The sequence below is a fragment of the Argopecten irradians genome, chromosome 8 (genome assembly GCF_041381155.1).
Source record: "Argopecten irradians isolate NY chromosome 8, Ai_NY, whole genome shotgun sequence".
NCBI lineage: Eukaryota > Metazoa > Mollusca > Bivalvia > Pectinida > Pectinidae > Argopecten > Argopecten irradians.
Window position 1 is genome coordinate 23,849,571 of NC_091141.1, and position 26,626 is coordinate 23,876,196.

At 32.8% G+C, this 26,626-nt stretch overlaps 2 protein-coding genes across 4 annotated transcripts; one reads left to right on the forward strand and one right to left on the reverse strand.

Moving 5' to 3' along the window:
- Positions 1-113: 113 nt before the first annotated feature.
- On the reverse strand, positions 114-16,003 carry LOC138329737 (glutathione hydrolase 1 proenzyme-like). Of its 3 annotated transcripts, XM_069277026.1 has the most exons (14): positions 15,853-16,003; positions 15,302-15,379; positions 11,348-11,566; positions 10,965-11,062; positions 9,641-9,757; positions 8,693-8,894; positions 7,881-8,041; positions 7,075-7,221; positions 6,525-6,664; positions 5,855-6,042; positions 2,601-2,670; positions 2,185-2,325; positions 1,410-1,523; positions 114-903 (listed from the first exon to the last, which is right to left on the reverse strand). In XM_069277026.1, the coding sequence occupies exons 2-14, from the start codon at positions 15,337-15,339 to the stop codon at positions 760-762; spliced, it is 1,779 nt and encodes a 592-aa protein (XP_069133127.1). In that variant the 5' UTR covers positions 15,340-15,379; positions 15,853-16,003; the 3' UTR covers positions 114-759. The 3 variants fall into 3 exon arrangements, with proteins under 3 accessions (XP_069133127.1, XP_069133126.1, XP_069133128.1); XM_069277025.1 differs by lacking the exons at positions 15,302-15,379; positions 15,853-16,003 and adding an exon at positions 12,482-12,984; XM_069277027.1 differs by lacking the exons at positions 15,302-15,379; positions 15,853-16,003 and having other exon boundaries at positions 11,386-11,523.
- A 6,178-nt stretch (positions 16,004-22,181) lies between these two features.
- LOC138329799 (uncharacterized) lies at positions 22,182-25,218 on the forward strand. Its single transcript, XM_069277094.1, has 4 exons — positions 22,182-23,050; positions 23,399-23,910; positions 24,000-24,222; positions 25,017-25,218. The coding sequence occupies exons 1-4, from the start codon at positions 22,182-22,184 to the stop codon at positions 25,216-25,218; spliced, it is 1,806 nt and encodes a 601-aa protein (XP_069133195.1).
- The last annotated feature ends 1,408 nt before the right edge of the window (positions 25,219-26,626 follow it).

A 26,626-nucleotide genomic window follows, 5' to 3' on the forward strand; every position in this document is an offset into this window, starting at 1 on the left:
TTTATGTAAATATATAGATAGAACAGTGTTTTGATTGCGTTAAAGGTGGTATGAACGCAATGGGATACATACATTTTCTACATGTAGCGCTAACGCGCTACATTGAATATGTCTGTATCCCATTGCGTTCATACCACCTTTAACGCAATCAAAACACTGTTCAATCTCTATTTAATGTTGTTTTAAAGAAACATCAACCATCAATGTACATACAAGTAACTATTGATTGAGCATGTTGTTTCCATTGCATGTTTGCCGTTATTGCAAAACAGCATGTCTGCAGTGTACTGTAAAATAATTCTTCGGATAGCAAATTGTTTTTATCAAATATTTCCCTGAGTTATATAATACTTTGCCAAAAAGCTAAAGCAGTTTGTGCTGATGACACAGCGTTAAATAATAATTCATGTTCTCATGAGTGCAAATGGGGGCTTTTAAGGTTATATATAAAGGACTTCAGTTCAAATATGAATTTCCGGTAATGATAATTATTGTTCAACACTTTTTCGTACTCATTACAATGCAACAAATGACTATAAATTTTGCAGGATAGTACCAATTTTCCGCCTAACACTTTTCAAGCATTTCAATGTCATATTGTTCTTAGCTTAACGTCATGTACATGTACTACGCCATTGCTTAACTTGTAAATAATCGGATACAACATAGTGTAAGTGTTTGCAGTATTTCACATTCCGAAATGGATTTTGTCACTTGCATTAGTGTGACGAAACAATAATTTATTGTATCATGATAAATTTAAAAGTATATTTTTCTTTCGTCCGGAAACTCGGTGATTTGTCCAGTGATGGGATTTCTTTCGATTGCCTGCAAAACTGCCATATATCTTCCGAACTCATTGATGTCGTGTCCAAAGTTCAATGAAAGGGATTGAAGAATATCCTAAGTAAAATAAAAATGCCAACGCCCTAATTTCTTTTTATAAATAAATAATCATTGATCTATATCACTAAGATTATCTAAACAAGTATAACTCATCAAAAATCACCTCTTTTGTAAAATACATAAATAAATCAATAAAGTTAAATAAACGAAAAATAAAAAAATAAACTAATCAACTAACTGGCAATAGATTCTGATTTCCATGATTTCGCATGTAATACAATGTATGTAATTTTATAATACAGTATTCCGTCTTTGTATATTATATCAATTGTGAGGTCGTTGTTTGTTTTAGCGATACTCACGTTTTCTCTGAAAAGTATGACGTTACACTCGCACAAACATGACGTTACAATCAATATGTACTAGCAATGGCAAATAGCTTCGTTATATGCAGATACAAATTAAATTCTTGTTAGAAATATCCACATTTACATTGTGATCATTTGAATATTTTTTCCATTAATGAGTTATTTTAATTTTATAATTTTATAGTTGACTTTTACCTGTGGGAATCCAATTTCGTAGAAGAGTAGATTATTTTCAAGCTGGTGGAAAAATCGCTTCCGTCGCATAGCTTTTGCAAGGCTATCACCCATGAATAGTACATGGGCGGAAACCTAACAGGTAGTAGTAAAAACAACATTAAAAAAAATTAGAATGTGAAAGTGAATATTAATGACAAATTCACATTAAAGTGACAGCTGGAATCAGCAAAGATATATCTCTGTTCAATTATACTATATAATAAATAATTATAAACATAAAATCTTGTTGTCTATTATTTGTCTCCAGTAACAACATTTTATTAACATTGCATATCATCTATCTTTGCGTTATCGATAGATGCGAGAGAAATGGAAACACCAGGGGGAAATTGATTACAAAAACCCCAGCCAGCATAATCATGTTTTTATTCATAAGCTATGTAAATTCGATAAATAAAACATGTTTGGTGAGACGTTTCGTTTTCATAACCTGAAATACAATCGATACTAGTACGGGGAAATATAATAGAATATGAACGGTAATATTCCTTGACGCCTAATTTATTTAACAATGCTTTCAAATTTTGTTATATCTAACATATCACAACACATCATAAAATAACTATATGAAACGTATTCTCTATTAGACAAGAATATGACATAAAAATACAGAAAAGACAAAATTCGCGAAAATGAAGTAAAATAAAATTAGAACCATATGATTTAGCGGTTTATCTCTCTTCTAAATGATATAAAAAGGCATGCATATTTGTAGGCATAAGTTAAAACTTACCTCTGCTACCACTGGTGTTATTGCCATACCACCAGCGCCACCTATGATCAGTCTCACATGACCCGTTTTATCCACAAATATGGAAGGTGTCATGGATGACAAGGGCCGTTTTCCGGGTTGAACTTGATTTCGTGGATTATCCTTTAAACACCAGAATTGACAAGGTGAATTAGAATCTAGCCAGCATATTATATAGAAGAAATATTTGTTGTAATACACCTTTGTAGCTCTTAACGTTATGCTGTTTTTGCGTTGTTTACGCATATTCGTATATAAATATGGCGAATAGCTCTGAATCAGATGCTATTTATAAACCATGTTTCGGTTATTCATTTGAAAGATGCATGTACCATGCTTCAAAAATGTTGGGACATCTATTTCATGTTTTAAATCATATCAATATGAAGTGTTCATACCATAGAAAAATCTGTCATTTGGTTGTTCCAAATTATTCCCGTTGATTCGGACATTATTGTGGAGCCGTAACTAGCAAATAGAAAGAAGAGTAATTCCACAATGCTATACATGTATATAATACTTTATGATTATCAACAATATCGGCTTGGAATTGATGTTCTTATGTCATGAAGACAAAGGCATAAACGTAATATACATATATTTAATAATACTCCATGCACCAAATATGACGATAGTTTTAATTAGAATTAGTACGTTAACATTAAGGATGGAATGCGTCATTGTACTTATAACACTAACACTAACGATAGTTTTAATTAGAATTAGTACGTTAACTTTAACATTAGGGATGGAATGCGTCATTGTACTTATAACACTAACACTAACGATAGTTTTAATTAGAATTAGTACGTTAACATTAAGGATGGAATGCGTCATTGTACTTATAACACTAACACTAACGATAGTTTTAATTAGAATTACGTTAACTTTAACATTAGGGATGGAATGCGTCATTGTACTTATAACACTAACACTAACGATAGTTTTAATTAGAATGCATGGAAAATAAAACTTAAGGATGTACTCCTCTGAGAAGTCAAAATTTTCTTGTATTAAACTTTTTTTCTCATATAGATTTTTGGAAATAGGAGTTCATACCATAAAAGAAAATGGAAGAAAAAACATATGTCCGTGTGCTCGTTTTTGAGCTATTGTCACTCAAAGAGACCTAGTTGACAAAATCTTGGATTTTATGGGAATTTTGCCGTTTTGACCATACACACGAGAGATTAGAGCCATAATTTCCAAATCAGGTGTGTGATATTTATGGATGTTTGTAGAATTTATTTTCTAGTAGTCTTCTTTAAAAAATATACCAGTTTTGATTAATAAGACTCATATTTTTTTTGAGAATAACAACATATGCTACCCCTACCCCTTAATTTTGAGCAACAAAATACACCATTTTCAGCCATTTTTGCCAAATTTAACCATTTATAGAAAAAGTTCTGGTATTAAACTTTTGTTAATATTTTGCATATCAATAGGGAATGGGTTTGTCTTTCTAAATTAGGCAGAAAAATGGGGGGTCCGTGTGCTTACTTTTTTGCCCCATTTGAATATTTGTTATTTTTCATTATTTTAGAGTAAAAAATAAAAGTGCTCAAATTACTATTCAATGTAAAAATAAAGTGACAAAAGCGTATAATTTCACGCATTAATGCTCAATATTTTAATTACCACGAACCTAGTAAAGATTTACAGCAAAAATTAGCTCGATACAGCTAAAAATACTGGCGCAGTGATGATTTAAGTAAAAGCAATTTAAGCAAAAAATGGTAAAACTTTGACTCTACTCAAAGCGAAAAAAGGCACATTTTCAAAATGGCCGCCAAATGGACCATTTCTTAAAATCCCTGTATAAAAAAATCTACTGAAAATACAAATGTAATTTTTTGACAAAATTTGCATCTGGAAACTTGCTACAGATATTGATAAATTGTATTTGAAAATCTCATAACTTCTTTGATCTTTGTCGAAACGAGACTTCAACGGGACTGAAACCTCAGAAGAATACATCCTTAATCAAGTGTTATTACGCGCTTACTGAGTATAACACTAACACTAACGATAGTTTTAATTAGAATTAGTACGTTAACTTTAACATTAGGGATGGAATGCGTCATTGTACTTATAACACTAACACTAACGATAGTTTTAATTAGAATTACGTTAACTTTAACATTAGGGATGGAATGCGTCATTGTACTTATAACACTAACACTAACGATAGTTTTAATTAGAATTAGTACGGTAACTTTAACATTAAGGATGGAATGCTTCCTTGTACTTATAACACTAACACTAACGATAGTTTTAATTAGAATTAGTACGTTAACTTTAACATTAAGGATGGAATGCTTCCTTGTACTTATAACACTAACAATAACGATAGTTTTAATTAGAATTAGTACGTTAACTTTAACATTAAGGATGGAATGCGTCATTGTACTTATAACACTAACACTAACGATAGTTTTAATTAGAATTAGTACGTTAACTTTAACATTAAGGATGGAATGCTTCCTTGTACTTATAACACTAACAATAACGATAGTTTTAATTAGAATTAGTACGTTAACTTTAACATTAAGGGATGGAATGCTTCCTTGTACTTATAACACTAACACTAACGATATTTTTAATTAGAATTAGTACGTTAACTTTAACATTAAGAATGGAATGCTTCCTTGTACTTATAACACTAACACTAACGATAGTTTTAATTATAGAATTACGTTAACTTTAACATTAAGGATGGAATGCGTCATTGTACTTATAACACTAACACTAACGATAGTTTTAATTAGAATTAGTACGTTAACTTTAACATTAAGGATGGAATGCGTCATTGTACTTATAACACTAACACTAACGATAGTTTTAATTAGAATTAGTACGTTAACTTAAGTTTAACATTAGGGATGGAATGCGTCATTGTACTTATAACACTAACACTAACGATAGTTTTAATTAGAATTAGTACGTTAACTTTAACATTAAGGATGGAATGCGTCATTGTACTTATAACACTAACACTAACGATAGTTTTAATTAGAATTAGTACGTTAACTTAACTTTAACATTAGGGATGGAATGCGTCCTTGTACTTATAACACTAACAATAACGATAGTTTTAATTAGAATTAGTACGTTTACTTAAGTTTAACATTAGGGATGGAATGCGTCATTGTACTTATAACACTAACACTAACGATAGATTTAATTAGAATTAGTACGTTAACTTTAACATTAAGGATGGAATGCGTCATTGTACTTATAACACTAACACTAACGATAGTTTTAATTAGAATTAGTACGTTTACTTAACTTTAACATTAGGGATGGAATGCGTACTTGTATTAATCATTAAATGATTAATTCGAATATTCTGTGTTATGTTATGAAGATATAACACAAAAACAAAGTGTATAATAAATAAATCGCAAATAGGTTCAGGAGAATTCATCATTCAAAATCTTTAATATAATTCATATGATTCAATCTTATTCTATGGAATTGCATATGTTTTGAAGGACTCTTTATTCTAGTGTCCTTTTGTTTCAGCCAACCAGAGATTGCGTTACAAAAGTCGACGCCATTTTTTACGTTATGAGCTGATAACATTATTTTTTAAGCCAATGAAAATGTTTGTTGTAAGCAAGATTGAATTATTATAATACGCACTTACAAATAGTCAATGCTACTCGTCACAGCAACAGCACTTCCGTCCGGAGCCAGAATAGAGAAATGCGCAGTTCCATGGTCGTACGCCTGGTATGACATGTTGGTGTAGAATGACGTGTTATGTGTCCTGTGTTGGTCTAGACGACGTCTGACGTCATCGGCAAATTCTCTTGACGTCATTTCGTCAACAATCTGGAAGTGTTGTAATGTCACATGAAATGTAAAAAATAGTAATAATAATAAACATCACAAATGCCGACGTAAGGAAACGTATAAAAAACTTAAGGTAAATGTAGGCAAAATGTGGGTTTACATACACATTTCTGAAAAAAAAATAAAACAATGATGTTTGGAAGTATTCGAATTTTCTGTGTCATTGATGAAACTGATATTCAAATACATGCCAATTCCGAAAAAAACTAGATACTCAAATAAAAATCAGATGGTATATTGAAATAGACAATTCACGTACAGAACCATAAAATGTTGCAGTCGTTACTGATTTTCATTTTATTTTGACATTTGTTTTATGTTCCGTTTGCAATTCAATTGAATAAAATGCCAGGGCACCTTTCCTTCATAAATTAAAAAAATGAGCTTTATAAGATGCCACTTAATTAGTCAACATCTACGATTAAGCCCCTCACGATCCACGAATCATAAAGTCAACTCACCTCTTTTATATTCGGTACAAAGGCTGGGTCGCCAAGCTGCCATCTTTGTCCAAATGCAAATTTAATAGCTTCAATGATAATGTGTAACGTTTTGGCATATGTTTCTGGGGATGACAACGCATCGGCAGAAAAGTTAAATCCTGAAACAACGGAAGTGCAATTTTGAGCCTTTGAAATTCTTTCGAACCATTACGAAAGTAGATACATTTAGTTATATTTTTATCCCGGCAATAAATAAGATTATATTTTATAAGTATTTATAGCTGGAGCGAAGTTACTTATATCTTTGTAATGACTTCTGATTGTTCTTTCTTGAAGAAATGGATATTTTTTTTACATTTTCTGTAAAGCATATCTTTTGTACAAATACTTTTTATTGTGGATATACACAGTCTTTTGACCATGCTTCATGTCGAATAGTACTAGCCAATTATATAACTTCATCTAGTGACAATTTGACGGAAGTGTACATATTTACTTTAAGCAGTAATTTATAATAAACGTTCTTATTTTAGATAATAATTATCGTATATTAGGTACCACAGCCGACCTTGTAGTATATTGAGAATAAGTCCAAGAACAGGCCCACCGCTAGGTGCTCCCATAGTTAATAATGTGACATCACCGAGATCGATGGACATGCCTTCCTCAACCACAGGAACATATTCAGCTAGGTCTTTCTTTGTAATGACACCGCCTGGAATTCATTTAAACATGTTATGGTACATTGTTTAATTAAAAGAGGATTAAGGTTGAAACGGATAATTACAAATCAAATACAAATCGCAAAAACATATTTTAACCACGTGCACAACTTAGTAATTTGTTTTTAAAACACAAAATTAAATTACAGTAGGCATGTCTTCAGGAATGGAAACGAAAAATATCTTCACTGAAAAAAATATTTAGTTTTTAATGTATGTTATTTTATAAATTGGAAATACTAAATCATAAGTCCAAGTCTTCAAAAAAATCCGTAGAAAAAAAATTACACGCAAAATGACAAAGACATGCTTAGTTTTCTGCTAACGAGGTATATCGATGTTGAAAGCTATGTTATTGTTAAGCTGACACATTCATATTTTAGCACATTTTATTTTATATCTTAAACGTACTAATCTTGGCGCTTTCAGAATTTACAGTAAAATAGATCTTGGCCATGTTAGAGCAATAGAGAATTATCGCTTTCACCACATTAGAGCTACTTAAATGATAAACAGTTAATACAATTAACACAAATAAATTTTAGTGCAACCTTTCCGGCACAAAAACGCTCAAAAATTACGTAACAGTAACTGCGATTAAAGGTTTTGACAAATTGTATACGTGATTAATGTTTTATCCCTGGTATTTTACCCTTTGATTGTATTTCACGAGCAATGGTGTCCGCCACCGGCCCCTCGTGTAGATAAGCGGGTCCGTGATCTGCTAATCCTCTTAAGGTCTTGGCCAGTTGAGGCCTTTTGATGACAGCTCCTTCGGGGGCTATCTTTCCCTCATCATCACAGTAAACGTTACTAGTAAGACCAGCAAATAAGCAAATAGGATTCAATAAATAAATGGATGGCTTTTTAAGAATAGTAATCGTAATGTTATTACATATCATACAGTGGCTTTCTTAAAAAAAATACGAATCAATATTTCACGACCATGCTCAAAGATTATATCTCACCAACCAGTCACTTATTATTTCAAAGATTGAATTACTGCAACCTCGATATCAACATTCTAATTAAAATTAGACTAAATTCCACTCCATTACGATACTATACGATTTATAAGTTTAATTGTTTAATTTTATTTACATTAATTTGGAGTTTTAATAGAACAAATTACGAATGACTGTTTTAATATATGCAACAATAACGATTAGCTAGGGGAAATGACATTATACAAGTAAATTGTTGAAACAAAAATACTTGATATATATAATTGATATGAAAGAATGTCAGCTTATAGGATGATATATATGTACATGTTACCTAGTGAAATTACAATACGGAAGTACATTTTAATGGTTCAAATGGATTATGTGTCTGATACATAAACAAAGGTTAGCCTACAATAACCACAATACAAAAGTCTGTGCTGTTTAAGTAAGGCATAAGTATATACATAATTTATATGAAAAATGGCTATTTCAAAATTAAACACGAAATAATGCTTACCAAAATTCCGTATTCTGGGATAAATCCACATCCTCTCGGAGTAAGTAATCGAAACATAGTCTAGGAGTATGTGCCAGGTAGTGGCCGTTTTCAGCAAGGTCGATGGTCGGTAGAAAGAGGTCTTTCCACGGAAGACGTCCATACCTGCGATGCGCCTCCCAGAAGCCCATAACCTCACCAGGAACGCCAATAGACAACGCATCTGTCATGTGTGAAGGATATTACCAAAATGTTTGATATCACATAGAACTAACAACAAGTGTAGAGTTTTCTAAGGTAATGGAGGTTATCAAATCTAAACAAAAAAAGCTAAAACGAGAGGGAAAGGGCAATTTAGAAAAGAGGGCTGATGCTGTTTCAGACAAAGACATAGATAAATTGTATGACGTAGGTCAACTTGGTTCACACAACCCTGACAGTTTGTTAAGAACAGTTTGGTTTCTAAATACTGTGCATTTTGGCATGCGAGGTGTTACTGAACACAGGGATATGTGTTGGGGGGATATTAAGCTTCAGAGCTCGCTAAAGCTCGTGTCTTTTGTAACTTTTAAAAAATAATTCACTCGAGTGAAATAAATTCAATATCTAATAGCTGCTCGTTGTGTAACCTCTATATATACGTCCATGTGTTTGACAACAATTGACTTTAATGGATACTGTTTATTTCCCTACTTACTACGGGATTAGCATTATGTGTAAACGGTTCTAAACGCAACTGCATTCCACTGTAATATATTGGTGCTACATGTTCTCTTTATATCTTTCTTCACACACACATACAAAAAAGTCATATTTTAACAATCATCATAACACTATTTTAAAAAAAAATCAAAAGTTTCAAATTAAAAACATCTCCCTTTTCACGTTGATGGACATCGTAAGATTTATTCCTAATACTGTTTTTATTTTTTATCACATTTTACTAAAGACTGACTCTATTATACTCACTATGATTTGGCCCCTTCTTGTTATTGAGCTCCAAAGTTAGAGCTTGTGGCGCCGTCTCTCGGGCGTTTATCGTCAGAGTTTTCTTTGTCTCAGCATCATATATTACCATAAGGTGACCTGTCGTTCAAACGTTCAATGGGCACTATTGTTACTTATACATGACAATGACAACAAAGAATGGACATCATTGCTACTAAAACAATGCTGGATATGAGTTTCACTAAAACAATGTTGGATATGAGTTTCACTAAAACAATGTTGGATATGAGTTTCACTAAAACAATGTTGAATATGAGTTTCACTAAAACAATATTGAACATGAGATTCACTAAAACAATGTTGAATATGAGTTTCACTAAAACAATATTGAACATGAGATTCACTAAAACAATGTTGAATATGAGTTTCACTAAAACAATGTTTAATATGAGTTTCACTAAAACAATGTTGAATATGAGTTTCACTAAAACAATGTTGGATATGAGTTTCACTAAAACAATATTGAATATGAGTTTCACTAAAACAATGTTGAATATGAGTTTCATCAAAACAATGTTGGATACAAGTTTCACTAAAACAATATTGAACATGAGATTCACTAAAACAATGTTGAATATGAGTTTCACTAAAACAATGTTTAATATGAGTTTCACTAAAACAATGTTTAATATGAGTTTCACTAAAACAATGTTGGATATGAGTTTCACTAAAACAATATTGAATATGAGTTTCACTAAAACAATGTTGAATATGAGTTTCATCAAAACAATGTTGGATGCAAGTTTCACTAAAACAATTTTGAACATGAGATTCACCAAAACAATGTCTAATATGAGTTTCAGTCACTAAAACAATGTTGGTTATGATTTTCACTATATATAAACTTTATTTATTTTACATCGATTGAGAAACAAGTTATACAACTTATGTAAATCACTCACGATGGCCCGAATGTAAGCGCACGAGTGGTCTTAGTGTGGGAGGAAACCGGAGTGCCATGAGAAAACCCATGTGATCGGGCAGGTGACCCCTGACCTTTACACGTCCGTGCCGGGGATCGAACCCCGGCCGGCTAGGTGAAAGGCGAGCAGCTTAATCACTACATCACCCGACCAACCAGATTGAGTTTCACAAAAAAATTGAATATTATTTTACTTAAACAATAATAAGTGTTGATTTCCATAATTACTAAGCTATATGAATGTTACATAACGTACATCCCAATATCCTTACATTTTAAGATGATATCCAAATATTACGCATCATATTTTCTCCTATCCGCAGACTATGAGGTTAAATTTAAATGTGATGTGATATAACATACCTCCTCCGATGCCCATACTATGGGGTGACATGAGCCCGGAACACAACAGTGTAGCTATTGTTGCGTCGACAGCGGATCCTCCTTTCGTAAATATGTTTCTACAAAGTTGATTTGCTTAATAACTTAATACCAAGGTTGATTAAGTTAGATGCTTACCTCTCTTGCACTTAAAAAAATCTTCATTGATTTATAATTTTTGTTTGAGTTGTCATCTTTTGATGAAACGATTTGTTTCAAATTTCTTAAACATATATTTAGTTATTTTTACTACCATGAGACAGGTTAGTATCAAATGATTGTATCCTATGATAATATCCATGCTGACATTTCTTAAACATCTTATAAGATGAAGTAAAACCAACATCTATTTTCAATCACGTTACCTGCCAATCTCTGAACATGTTTCGTGGTCAGAACTTACAGCTCCTTGACCAGTAGTCAAAGGCTCGTAGTTGTGGCTACTGTCATGACCCTGGATTGCTAGTACGATTCCCAGGGTCAGTGCTATGGTATAGACAATCACAAATACCAAACATATTCCGATGACCGTCAATGGCCGGCTAGTAATGCACTCTAGAAAACCGCTGTCCTTCGGCAGAGGCCTGTTGATAAATGAATCTTGCATAAAATAAAAAGGATAAGTCCTGTTGACAAATTATTTTTTGTTATTATATATAGTTTTTCTCTCACCTCTTTTACTCTGATATATTTCTTTGTTAATAAGTTATTTTGATAGCATCATTGCCATTCTTCCTCCTTTTTAACTCTCAGTACAAATTATTTTGTCATCTCGCTTAAATGACTGCAAAAATATTCCATTTTCTCAATATCTCTTCAATACTATGTCAGGGTACAATTCAATACAGCAATATTTTAAATTAAACGACGAAGCAAATCATTACACCTTTATATTGTTCTACATCCCTTATGAAATATAAAGCAAACAATATTCTCAAATCCAACGTTATTATAAAACGATTTTAATTGATACAGTTGAAATACCAATGTATACCCATCACATCCGACACTCAGTCAATCTCATGTTATATTTAACAGTACAATGGCCAAACCAAGACACTGATCCTATCTCTTTTTACGCGTGAGCAGACCACAGCTAAAAAGTCTGTTCACCTAGGCCTCAGACCTTAAGTTGTTGATAAGACTTTCTCGGCAGAGTTCTTTACTAAATTATCTCACAATAGTTTTAAACTTAGGATCGAACATGTACTAGAGAGCCAAATTTTTGGTGTTGTTTTTTAATATTCCAGAGACTAGTTTTTCTCTCACTAGCCAGTCTAGTTATAACATGATACTTTTTACATTTTAGAATCGTATCGGTACCGAAAACAGAATTTCATAACCACCCATGCATGACCCGTGTGTCTAATGTCACCTTATAAACACCTAATCACACTGGTCAGACATGATCATATATATCTCATAATACATGTACATATACATACAGTTCGACATATACATACAGTTCGACATATACATACAGTTCGACATATACATACAGTTTTTTCCCTCCGTCGCCTCCGGTAGATCGAGAATGTCGCTTCCTCATAGATGGCATATTAATAGTCAGGCCTGTGTGTACTTTGAATATGTCCCTTATCCGTTAATTCTTGTATTCGGCATGGTCAGGAAATGTCACAATAACACAATGTCAAGTCATGAATGCTGAAGGTCTGATAAGAATGTCCGTGTCAGGTTGCATATAACATTAGTGAGTATTCACTCTCAGGCTTGTTGTGTGCATTTGTATTTTTTTCTTACAAGCGACTTCGTGTCACGTCACATCTTCAAGGTCGGCTGATCTCATACAGTAGTTACACATAAAGTAACCCACATAGGGGCCATACGGACATATGTAACAATTTTAGCAGTGAATATTGTAATCTCTTGTTCTGACTGAACGATTAGTATGTATATTTATGAAAACATAAAAGAGGTTCCTCCTCAAGTGACCGTTGTTTATCATATTTTTCAAACTCAAATAGTTACATTGTAATTAGATATTTCAACAATGAAGCTAACTACCCCATGACATGTCATTCCATTATGAAGGGCATCCAGTAGGATTAAAATCTCAAGAGTCAGTGACCCTTAGCTCTAAAATCATGAGGGTCAAATCAAATTCCTGAGTCAAAATATTAAACTTGAGAGTCAATAATTTATCGCGTCAAAGTTATATTTAAATATTTCTACAAGGCAAATTTAATTACCAATAAGATTGATAGTGTTTAAAAAAGTAAATATGACTATTATGTTTCTATACAATAGGTAAAGAAAATTAAAAAAATAATAATTATGTAAAATTTTGATTTAACTACAGTAATAAAATTTCATATTAAGTTATTAATTATATCCAATTATCTAAATTCTGGAAAATTGAAAGGACATTTGAATTATAAATTATTTATTATATTATTTAATCAATCACGTTTTTTTAAATGTTTTATTTATCATAGTCACTACTTCTATTTTTTGTTTGAAATCAAAATGTTATTAATTCAGCAGTATTTCTAAAACGATCTTTTAAAAATAAATACAATATTCTAATTTATTTTGTGTTTTTTTCCATGTTAATCCTCTTTTCATATTTGCCGCCAAAACAAAATAAATGCGGTAAGAGGAACGACTTACGCTTCTCATACTCCAAAGCTGATGGTTTGTGGGTAATGTACATATAGGGTTATTCAGGTTACTAACAAAATGGCTACTGCAGCATGTATCAACTATCTACGATCTCAACTCTGTTGTATACCACATTGCAAGTTATGTAACTTTAATTTATTATAATGGGAATATAATATAGCTTTGATAAAAATATGATTGCTGATAACAATGTGCAGTTTTAGTGGACTGGAGGCGGGTAGGTACTCAGACTCAGTACAGGTGTGACTTCTTTACCTGTGCTCTAATTGGCAGATTACGGTCGGACTATGTCACAGTTGAGTGAATTTTCAATTGGCGTGGGGTGTTCTACCAATTAGTGTCACTGACCCTTGCTAATGTACACTTTATTGAGGACTGGACATCACATAATACACTCATACACAAGTCTGATGGGCAGTGGTAGTAAAAATGTGAAGCGTCAGATTGACGCACGGCATGCAAAGATCGTGCGTCAAAATAAATTTTGCTGCGTCAATGTCCCGAGGTCTCGGGTTAATGGATATTAATACTGTACCATATTGTTCCTAAATAATGACCCAATATAAACCATAATGATATGATGAATAAGAAACAATTTCTTATAATTGCGATCTAAATGAAAATGCGTCATGAAAAGAATTACACATCGAAATAATCCATATGTAGCCAATAGGAATCAATATAAATTGGAGATGACCAATGAGAGGCGCGGTAAGTATTTACATACTGGGATTTGTAAATATGGACGATAAGCAAATGGGATTTATCTAATAATTTTGCACGGTCATGGTTGCTCTGTAGATGACTGTATGTAAGGAGAGCGGGCGGAACGATACACGAGGTTCAAACTGTGAACACCAAACAAGAACGTTAAACACCAAACAAGAACGTTTAACATCAAACAAGAACGTTAATCACCAAATAAGAACGTTAATCACAAAATAAGAACATTAATCACCAAACAAGAACGTTAAACACCAAACAAGAACTTTTAACACAAACAAGAACGTTAATCCCCAAACAAGAACGTTAATCCCCAAACAAGAATGTTAATCACAAAATAGGAAGACTGCGATGTGAAAGGTCTATGACCAAAATGACTACAGATAATATTTTTTAACACTTTTTATGGAGAAATTTCTTGCGGTGATATATCTTAATTATGTAAACTCAGAAATACAGTGTATGTAAGGCATGCTTGTTGTTGACATTTTTCAATAATGTTAATTATACATTATCGTACAGTTCTTTACGGTTATAGGGGAGTTAGTATTTAATGGAGAGGACAACTAAGTGTCTTCTAATTTTGTGGATCAATAGCAAGTATGAATAACTTCTCAAACTTAAAAAAATGTAATAAAGAAATAAAATGGCACTTTCTACAGTACCCCACGTAAATATCAAGAGGTTTTAATGGTACAAACATATCGCCAAGGTAATATTTAGACTTGTATGAACTAGTAACTTACATTTGTATCAGGCACATCAGTTAGGACACAATAATGCCATTAGAGTTTATAATAATTAACGGTATCTGCCGAAACTGATCCTTTTGTTACAAGCCGAGAGTCGTGTGATTTCCATAAGGATTAATATAAACTGTTAAGTACAGTTGAAGTATACTAGTGATGAAAACGAATCCTCGTCATATAAGTTTAAAAAAACATATTACTTACATTGGAATGTTTGCTTCATTATGTACATCACTGTCCATCAGTCAATCTGCCACACGTTTTTCGTTTTCTTAAAAAGATCTAGGAAGCGAAAAGGTTCGATATTTCAAAGTTGAATATATTCTGTATTTACATATAATATAAGGTTCGATATTTCAAAGTTGAATATATTCTGTATTTACATATAATATAGTTGGGGTGAAATCAATTTTTGTCTCATTGGTTCGTGCAAACATATTTGTCTTGTCATGAGCAAAAACTATCACAAAAGTGTACAGTTATAGTAGTAGAACATAAAATATTCGTGTGTAATTTATTTAGTGTTTTAGGGCTTTAAGTTCGTGGGCACAAATATTCGCGACTGACAAATGTGACAGCGATAAACGACTTAATTGTTTTTCTTATAATTATGAAACGACGAATGTGTCCACGCGTTATATATTATAAAAGAGCTTTATGTTTAAGTTTGATGTATGTGTGATAAGCCCGCGCACTGTTACTATACAGACTACAAATATAAACAAAAGGGGAACGATAATACACATGCTACTTACTGCGAATTCCTTATAAAGTAGAGATCCGATTGTAGTTATTATACCAGTAATCTCCTGTATTTGCTTTATACTATCGCTTTAACAACGTAAATTACGTATACACGGTCAAGCGTATTTCCATAGCCTTTATGCATATGTAGTGGAAAATGTAGTGTTTTCTCCTTTTGTGTTAGACAGATGATAATCGAGACCACATGTGAATGGAAACAATGCATGTAGATGCTTGTCGGCCAGGCTCGCGTCAAGAATGGTTAGTATAATTACAAAGTTATAATGACAATACACATCTGTATAGAGATATATTTCATCAGCTGTCAAACACGTGCGAAGGAAATAGAAATTGTTATTTTGAGAATGATATGTCTTTCCTGATCTTTGGCTAAATAAGCATTACTACTGATCTATTGACCTCCTGAACTTTGACCTGTATCATTTGAACAGCATACTTTCGTGTGGGTATGGGTTCTTACTGCTGGTTTCGGATGCAGATACTTTTTTTTGGGATTTCTCTGGTAACGAAAAATACATCCGGGACAAAATGGTACTCAAATTATTATTAAGATAAATGTATATAATTTTAAGTGATGTTATGTCATGTTTCATAAACTTATATACAGGGTGTCTCATAAATCAGGTTACACTTTCAAAATGTTATTATTTTTGACATACATGAGCAACAAAAGAGATATTGTCTTATATAAAAACATGCAATCAAATGTTTTATAATATGCATAATATAAAATGATAATTTGATTCTGCTAAGATGATGTTTTCATTTTCTTCGATTCAAACAAATCACGGGTTTACATTATCATTTCTTTCTGGTTTGCATGATAGTTATCATAATAAACAATTTATTAAGCAGCTCAACGTATGAGATACCAAACATTTTAATGTCATCCTTTGGTGCTACAGATACAGATACAGAAGCTGTTTCTTGAATATAGTGAACTTACAACATACATGTAGGCTCAGGAGAGCTTGTATGTCGACAAAGAATTGTATAAAAACAAGTTAAACACATCACAAAGCAGACATGCATACAAATATGGAGCAAACAATATTGAAAACAAATATCATAAACTACTTACAATAAAAAAAACACTGTTACGCCGTATGGAAATGACCCCGGAACTAGGTATCCCCTGAAGCGAGAGTGAGAAAATCAGGATTCGAACAGAGCTACGATTGTCGCTTTTATCTGCATTTTGAGATGTTTTTGGATACTAACATTTGGTACACGTGATTCCGAATGTATCAGCCACACAATAATATATAAATGGTTTTCGAGAAGTGTCGCAAAAAAAACTTGCCAGATGTAAACATGCCACCACACCAAGGGAGGTAAAGATGCATCCCAGAGGTGGAGGGCTTGTGGAAATATGTCGGGACATCATAACCACTCGGCCACCCGAACCGGGCCTTGAGACAAGTTTTCTTAGAGATGCAAATGACAAAACTCAGTTTAGTTTACAAAATCGAGAATAATTTAGCACCAAACTATCTCCATTCACTTCTTCCTCCAAAAGTCACTGATACTAATAATTATGATTTAAGAACTAATAGCAATTATAGAATTCCTCTTCACAGATTTTCTCTAACTAAATCTTCTTTTATTCATTCTTCTCTGCATGTATGTGAAATGACTTGGATGAAGCGATTAGATCTTCACTTTCATTAGCAACTTTAAAATAATATATCTGATTCGTGTAATTCTGATGAATAAGATCCAACCTTTTACAATTTTTGGTGACATAAACACAAATATTGGACATGAAATGTTAAGACATCGATGCAAACAGTTAAACTTGTGTCGTACAAACCTCACCAACAGCCTAAATTGTATCTGTGGTAAGAGTGCCAATCATTTTTTCTTTCAATGTAATAAATATGTGAATGGCAGAATGATTGTATGAAATAACTTATGGAACTTGAATGATGATATAAATTTGAAAGTTCACTAACAAGCTGCTATACGCTGATCATATAAACCAATGTATTTTCAGACACGTGCATCAATTTATAAAGTCCAGCATAAGATTGGGGTTTTATAAAAATGTAAATTCTGTATTTAATGTTATTAATATTGTCAATGTCTATTGTCTCCTGTTTCGTCACTGTATATTACGAGAAGGGTATTCAAATTTGTATTAACTTTTGCCTGATCTCTATGTCTTTTAAATTGACAATAAAATAAAAAATATGTTTAAACCAAAACGTTTCAACTTTCTCAACATTCCTATCTTTTACTATCCAGATAGCAACGTATATACATGCATATAGACGTATTGTCGGGAAATTTGTTCTAAATTTGTTGACGTTGTATGTCATTTGATTGAAAAAGATATGTATATTCATCAGACAAAAATCATCTATACAATTTTAACCTCATTTTATTATCTTTATGATAATTACCGATATCGAGGTCAATATGAGCCTTACACCTCGTTTGCTTTGAGCCGTACTCCAGTCAAATGAAATATCAGCTATGAGCCGTACACCACGGTGATTTTACATTGCTCCCATAATCATACATAAATGGGACTGAGAAGTATTTTTCTTGTGAATCTACCCTTATATATCATAATGGAGTAATGCAGTACTAAGATATGTATTTATGGGTTATGGAAAGTTCAGCATCTGTTTTAACGACAGGCGATTTACGTGGGTACGCTTCTTGAAAACCATTTATATATCATTGTGTGGCTGATGTATTCAGAATCGCGTGTACCAAACGTCAGTATCCAAAACATCTCAAAATACAGTTAATAGCAACGATCTTAGCTCTATTCAAATCCTGATTTTCTCACTCTCGCTTCCGGGGGTACCTAGTTCCGGGGTCATTACCATACGGTGTGTTAGATTAAGCTAAATATCACTATTGAAACCTTCATCTAAAAAAAGCAAAGCTACGCTAATTGGCACACTCACGCGTTACTGAAAACATGGTATTACGGACAGTAAAAGCATAATTAATGATAATTAATTAATCCATATTTAGGCGGCTTCAATTCTAAAAGGTTTCAGGCAATACCTAGTTGTATTCACCTGTGAGATTTCTGCCTGTCTTTCTCTTCAAGAATTATAAGAAGAAGCTTTAAATCTTAATAAGTTATGTGAATAATCAGGACAGTCCTTATTAAGAATTTTGAAAGCTACATTAGCGATGGTTTGTATTCTATTGACATGCAAGAGTTTAGAATTTGTTTGTCTTAAAATCATAGCTATTGGAGAGTCATAATCTTCTGTATCGAAGACACCTTTCTTGTATGATTACTACAAAATTGCCAGGACAGTAATTGACGTTCGAGAGTACAAAACAGTTTGAAATCATTTTACGTCCCTAGTTCGTAAAAAACATTCCAATTCTCTTTAAGACAGACATTTGTCTTGATGCCTTTTTACACATAACTGTGACATGGTCGCCAACTTTTAGAAAGTTATTAATCCTAATAAAGTAGCATTCTTGTCATTATTGAGATAATTGGATTATTGATTTAATGTGTATATATTGTTTTCCCCACTATTTTTGCATACCTTCTATTGCTTACCTCTCAGCGAAAAAAATAAAGCGCCAATGCAATTAAGATATTCGTGTGCAAATACAATGTGTTACAGATGACCTCTGTGTTTCCATCATTGTTAATTATTCTTATGAGGCATCTTAATTACATTGTCACATTTCCTCACTGAATTATACTACATGTACCAAAGTCGCCAAGGTTCACACACTATCAAATCATAATCACTAGATGTCTCTGGTCATAAGGAAACATTCAGCTCGATTTAGGTAAATTATATTATCTTTCTAACAGAAGACAAAATGGAAATAGAAATAATGAAAATAGTAATTTCCCCTTTATACTTATGTAGCTGAAAATTGTATTCAGGAAGTATTTGTTAATAAAAAACTCCTCTTCTCATTTAGGTTCTATGAGGCTGGAGTGCTTCAAGGCACAACTCTGTGACCTTTATTATTTCGTATTTATACAAATGATGTTACAGACACTTTAGATGCAGTTACACGACTCTTTGCTGAAGATACATCTCTCCTTTAGTCTTCATATATTGATGTCAAGAAATTGAACAATTTGTAAACAGAAAACATGGTATCGGTCAAAATGGCGCTGAGGGCGGCGGACGTATATTTTGTAGCTCTGCTACTTTTCACGATCTTGACTAGATTCCGACCGCCGCAGAGGTACGTGATTGAGCCACTTGCTTCACCAAACATATCCGACTATATTTTAAGTGAAAACTGGAACTTTTGTCGTTTTGGTGGAGATAATTTGATACTCTCACGATTCTCGTGTCCAGTGAGCACTACTCACGATCAACAGACGTTGAGACACACCAACTCGAACACCTCTTCCAGCTTGAATAATGGTCTTAACTCAACGATGATTTTAGTTTTACTTTTATCTGGTGATGTTTCGTTAAACCCAGGACCAATACGATTCCCCTGTGGATACTGCGGTAAACAAACCAGGTCCAACCAACAGGCTGTACAATGTGACGGATGTGATACTTATTTTTATGTAGGTTTTTTTTTTGTGGTTTGTTGTTCGGTTGTACATATATATGTAATTGGTCTATATAGCTGTAGTTGGTTCTGAAATAATAGTCAAGCCATCAATAAGGTTCAGAGGTTTATTGGTCATGATGTTTCATAATTCAAAACATACAATCAAAATTAATAAATCATAATTTACATTGTAGTAGTTCAATACAAATTATTTTCTAAGTAATATAAACTGATTACAATATTGAATAAACAATTCTTTTGTTCTGGGGAAATACTCATAAAATGGGGGGAAATAATTATTTTATGGTAGAGTACATAATATACGCTTTGCGTGAAAGGAGCCGACGGGAAAATTAACAATATTAAAATCTTAATTATAAGTAATTCAATAAATTGACCAACTACAGATTTTAGCAAAACAAGATAATTTCTTAATATGAAATAATCAAAGCAATAGCAATGAGCATGTAATGACATTACTTCCGAAGATGACAACATCACCGATGCTCTTAATTATAATAACATACAGAAAGATTTATGAGTAAATATGCTAATTCTAAAGACAATAACCTAGTTATGGCTAACAATTCCATGACTACAACATGTAATAATTTCATATTTACAACAAGTATTAAAAGCAAACAGGTCACGGCTGTTGTTTCAAAATAATCATTTCTGTTCAAAAAGATTTATTATTTAAATCCTAATGATCTATATTCCTACAATAATTAACATATGCCGATATTATTATAATTAAAATGATCATATTTACAAAGATACACCATTATAATTAACCTGTAAAGTTAACGTTACACAGTGCAATGTAAAGAGACGTAACTCAATAGGTTTAAATACAATATGGCGGTCTCCGCTTTGCGGGACCTTATCAAAGATGGTTAATTACAATTATATTATCGACTTCCATAATTAAGATAGATTTCTAACATATAAGTAACTTTGGACGATAATAAAATTAATTAACATCAATTCCAATTATTTACTTTTGAGTTTGAAATACATTTTACAATCATAATACCTGATTAATCGCATTGTGTTATTAAGTACAAAAATAATAATTAAATCAATGAATAATTGACAATTTGAAGATATACAGTTAATAAGTAATCATAATAGTAAAAATAGGTTACAAACAAATGTATACAATAACATAGAATTTCTTACCTGAAATAATAGTCAAGCCATCAATAAGGTTCAGAGGTTTATTGGTAATGGCCAGTTAACCCTCTCGACTTATATAGGCACTAGATGGCTTCAGGTGTTAAGCATAGGTAAACCGGCTTTTTCAGCTAAACTTTTGACAGCCGACACAAATACAATGGTGACCGCCGTACGGTGCCAAAGGGTAAAAAAACATATTCTATGACAATAAGATAGCTTCCGCTATCACTTAAGTAATCTACACATTACGTGTGATTTCCTTTGATTAACAATTTCAAGATGACCGAAACATCCGGAAGTTAATCTCCCTTTTGAATTCATACGTGTCGGTCAGAACGATTTATTGACTTCAAATATATTGATGGCTAATTGATAAGCCGACACATTTTTCTCATATCAATATCTAAATGAAATATGTTACAATCACAGGTAAATATATATATACACAATATACCTTAGCTATAAAATTATACTTTTGAAAGTTCAATGTATTTACAAATAATCTTTAGTTTCATAAGGGTAAAATATTCCTTATGATATATGGTTCCATAGAAAATGTATTGACATGTCCATCTCAGAATACAATACCCTATCTGAGCTTCTAAATCGAGACTGGTATTGTACGATGTGTACTTTGCCAAATTTTACTGACTCATTTTTTAATATATCAGATGATCCGGATCTTGAGGAGAGTCAGAGTGGTCTCCCCTCACTTGATTTATCTTCCGGTTCTATTGTAAACAACCCTGACGGTACCGGTGATGTTACTGACGGAGATCCTTTCCAGGAACTTTCCGATACCCGAGGTATATACCCTAAAAATGTGATAATGTCTTACCTGAACATAAACAGCTTAAGATACAAGTTCAGTGAACTGTCAGACATTCTTCGTCAAACTTTGGTTGTTATTTTAATAGTTGGCGAAACAAAGTTGAACGACATTTTCAACCAGTCCCTGTTTGATGTTAGCGGCTATCGCTCATACAGGAAGGATAGAACGGGGAAAGGTGGAGGCCTTCTGTTCTATATAAACTCTAATATTCCATCTAGGAGAAGAGAAGACTTGGAACTTAGCCTCGTCGAGAGCATTGTGGTGGAAGTGACAGTAAATGATCGTAAATGGGCAGTAGTGGGGATATACAGCCCACCAAGTAATAACAAGAATGCTGTTTACGATGATCTCTGCTCCAACCTCGACAAAATTAGTATTCATTACGATCACATCATGGTTGTAGGAGACTTAAATGTTGACATGAAAGATGAGACTGAAAATATCCTAACAAAATGTGATGTTTTTGATTTTAAGAATTTAATAAGAACACCTACTTGTTTCATGAAGAACTGTACCCCATCCCTAGTGGATGTGATTTTATGTAATAGTAATACTCTTTTATTCAATACATTTTGTTTTAACTGTGGACTTAGTGACTGGCACAATATGATATGTACAGTTTTTAAAGGTAAACTCACCCAAGTGCCCAAAGAAAAGAAAAGGTTTAGATCTTTTAAAAACTTTGACTCTAAACATTTTAGTGGTGACATAAACAAAATCCCTTTTCATTGTACATATGTTTTTGATGATATAGATGATATATACTGGGCACACGAGAAACTGCTATTGGAAGTCATTGATGAGCATGCCTCTTATCAGGAATGAAGTGTAAGAAAGTATAAATGCCCATTTTTCAACTCAAGTCTTCGTAAAGCAGTTTATAGAAAGAGAATGCTTTTCAACAAATACAAAAAATATAAAACTGCTTATAATTGGGATCTATACAGAAAACAGAGAAATCATGTTACCAAAATAAAAAAACAATCTGTAAGAAACTATTTCTTTGAAAGGTGTGCTGGTGGCCCAAAATCGAAGGATTTTTGGCCCACCATCAAACCATTTCTATCAAACAAAGGTAAATCTGGTCACAATAATATTATTTTGAAAGAAAATGATGATATTGTCAGTGATCAGACTGATGTCAGTAATATTTTCAATGAGTTTTATGTAAATGTGGCCTCTGACATTGGCAATGATGAAAACGGAAATGATGAATTTGTCCTTGCCAATATCAGAGAACACACCAAATCTGATGTAAACAACCAATTTCATTTCAAGCCTGCTACACCTGTCTCTATTGAGAAATGCATCAAAAGTATTAGCCTGAAGAAAGCAACAGGTATAGACGGGGTATCACCTAGGCTGCTTAGAGCCTGCTGTGAACAGGTGAAGTTCCCCCTATGTAACCTATTTAACCATTGCATACGGGAAAACTCCTTTCCTGACCGGCTGAAAGAGGCTCAGGTGGTACCCGTGTTCAAAAAGAAGGATCCTTTAAACAAGGAAAACTATAGACCAGTCAGTATACTGCCCTGTATTTCTAAATTATTTGAGATGGTCTTAGGAATCAGCTGTCTGACTATTTTAACAATATTTTTAACTCTTTTTTAGCAGCTTTCCGACCAGGATTTGGATGCCAGTCGACTTTAATGAGAATTGTTGAGGACTGGCGTAAGGCCTTGGACAACCATGAGTATGTCGCCGCCATTCCTATGGACTTGTCCAAGGCATTTGGTTGTCTTCCTCATGACCTGCTGATTAGGAAGTTGGAAGCCTATGGACTGGGTGATGGTGCTCTGAAGCTGCTGTCCAGCTACCTGACCAGCAGGAGCCAGTAGGTCCGACTTGGGTCCAAATGCGGTGACTGGTTGGAAGTGCTCAAAGGGGTACCACAAGGCTCTATTCTGGGACCACTCCTGTTTAATATATTTGTCAATGACATGTTTTTATATATTAAGTCATCAAAGCTCTACAACTATGCTGATGACAATACTATAAGTGGCTCAAATAGAGATTTTGATGAACTAAAAACTTCCTTGGAAAGTGACTGTATAGCTTTGATTCAATGGTTTAAACATAATCAAATGAAAGCCAATCCTGAAAAATTTCAATCAATCTGCATTGGTAAAAAATCTATTGAAAACATTCATTCTTTTGATACAGGTGATGCCTATGTAAAACCTGATAATGTTGTTAAACTTTTGGGAGTTCCTTTTGATTCTATGCTAAACTTTGACACTCATATTTCTGAAATTTGTAGAAAGGCATCACAACAGCTTTCTGTACTAAAACGCATTGGCTCTTATCTGACTATGAAAGGAAGAAGTGAAGTGTTATTTACCATTCTTTTATTATCTCAAATTCTAATTAGTGTCCTCTTGTATGGCACTTGAGCAGCATGAAAAGTATAAGGAAAATGGAAAAGATTCAGGAACGTGCCTTGAGATTTATATACCAGGACTACACGTCAACATTTAAACAGATTTTAGACATATCTGGAAATGATTTTTTACATGTAAATAGACTTCGAGATATGACCTGCGAGGTTTTTAAGATAGTTAACAAGATCTCTCCTGAATATGTCCAGGACTTGATATCAATCAAACTATCATCTTTTTATAATTTCAGACAAGACAGAAAAGCAGACATCAAAAGAGCTAACACGGTTAAGTATGGTCATAAATCATTTTCTTTTGAGGCGGCTCGGGTGTGGAACAGTCTTCCAAATGAATTCCGAAGAGTAGAAAACTTTTCGGAGTTTAAAAGACTGATCCACACCTGGGACGACCAAATTTGTCAGTGTGCCATTTGTCTGTCTTTTGCAGAATAACCGCTCGTGTTATGCTTTGCTGTCTTGTCATTCTCCTGTGTATAGTTACATATTTCTTTTATCCTGTGTTCTGTATTATTCTGTATTATGCAGCTTGTGTATACACAATATGTATCTGCAAAAGCTTTGTCGTGTTTACGCTTTTTCGTTTATTTATCACTAGTCTATGTTTATGACACTGTGTCTTTATATAATATGGTCTTAATTTTGCTTTTTACGATCTCAAATTAAAATGCTTCCTTTTAACTCACACTATATTAGTGTATAATCTGTAAATTTTTACTTTTTGCTATGTTAGCATATATGTACATTACACTTATCTGATAGTGTTTTAATTCCCACCTTTAGTAACACAGTGTTTGTACAAATTCGAGTGTTCATGTTTAACTAACGTCTTTGTTTTACCCTTTAATTTCTGTGATATATATACAAACCTATTCTTGTGATTTTCCATATTTTAATATAATCTTTGTGTTGTCAACAATGCATATATACTTTTGTTTGTCGCAATAATAACACACAAGAGCTAATGTTATTTGTAAGAAATATGCGAGTTTAAATAAAATTTATTGTATTGTATTGTATTGTAAAAGAAGAATCTTGGAACGTTTGGGCTAAAACTTGGTTATAAATGTAGTGTGAATTTTAATCCGGGCAAAACTGAAAATATTTTTATTGTTCATTCGGCAGAAATTGACGAGGACCTTGAAATTATGTTTTATGGTAAAATTCTTTGATTTTACGGACAATTATATATAGGCACCTTGGGGTAATCAGTAGTTCAAATGCTAAAGTTAAGGATCACGTGGACTCCATATGTTATTCTGCTATAAAAATTAAGAGTTTAAAAAAATCAAAATCATTTTAAAAAGAGATGCTCTACCTTGCATTTACATATCCTTTATCATACCCATTTGTAATATGCATGTGAGCTTTGGGACGGTGTTGGGTAACTGTTTCAGCTTTATATTTGGAAACGGAAATTGATACATTTTGTTCACTAACCAAGAGACGCAAAGTAAGAAAATCTAATTCAGTATATAAATTCGAGAATAATTCTGTCCAAACTATCTCCATCCACTTCTTCCTCCAAAAGACGGCGATACTAATAAATATGCTTTAAGATATATTAGCAATTATGGAATTCATCTTTACATCTTCTTTTATATACCTTCTTCTATTTTTAAGTATTATCCTAATTGGCAACCTTTTTTAAAGCTATATCATATAATTCGGATGAAACATGTCCAGATCATAACAATTTAAGTGACAGAAATAAAAATACTGAACTTACAAAGTTGAGATATCGATGTAGCAAGTTCGACGTATTTCGTGTAACAGTCCAAATTGTATCAGTAGTAATGAGAGTTATGAGGGCCTATCACGTGTTTCTTCCAAAGTAATAAGT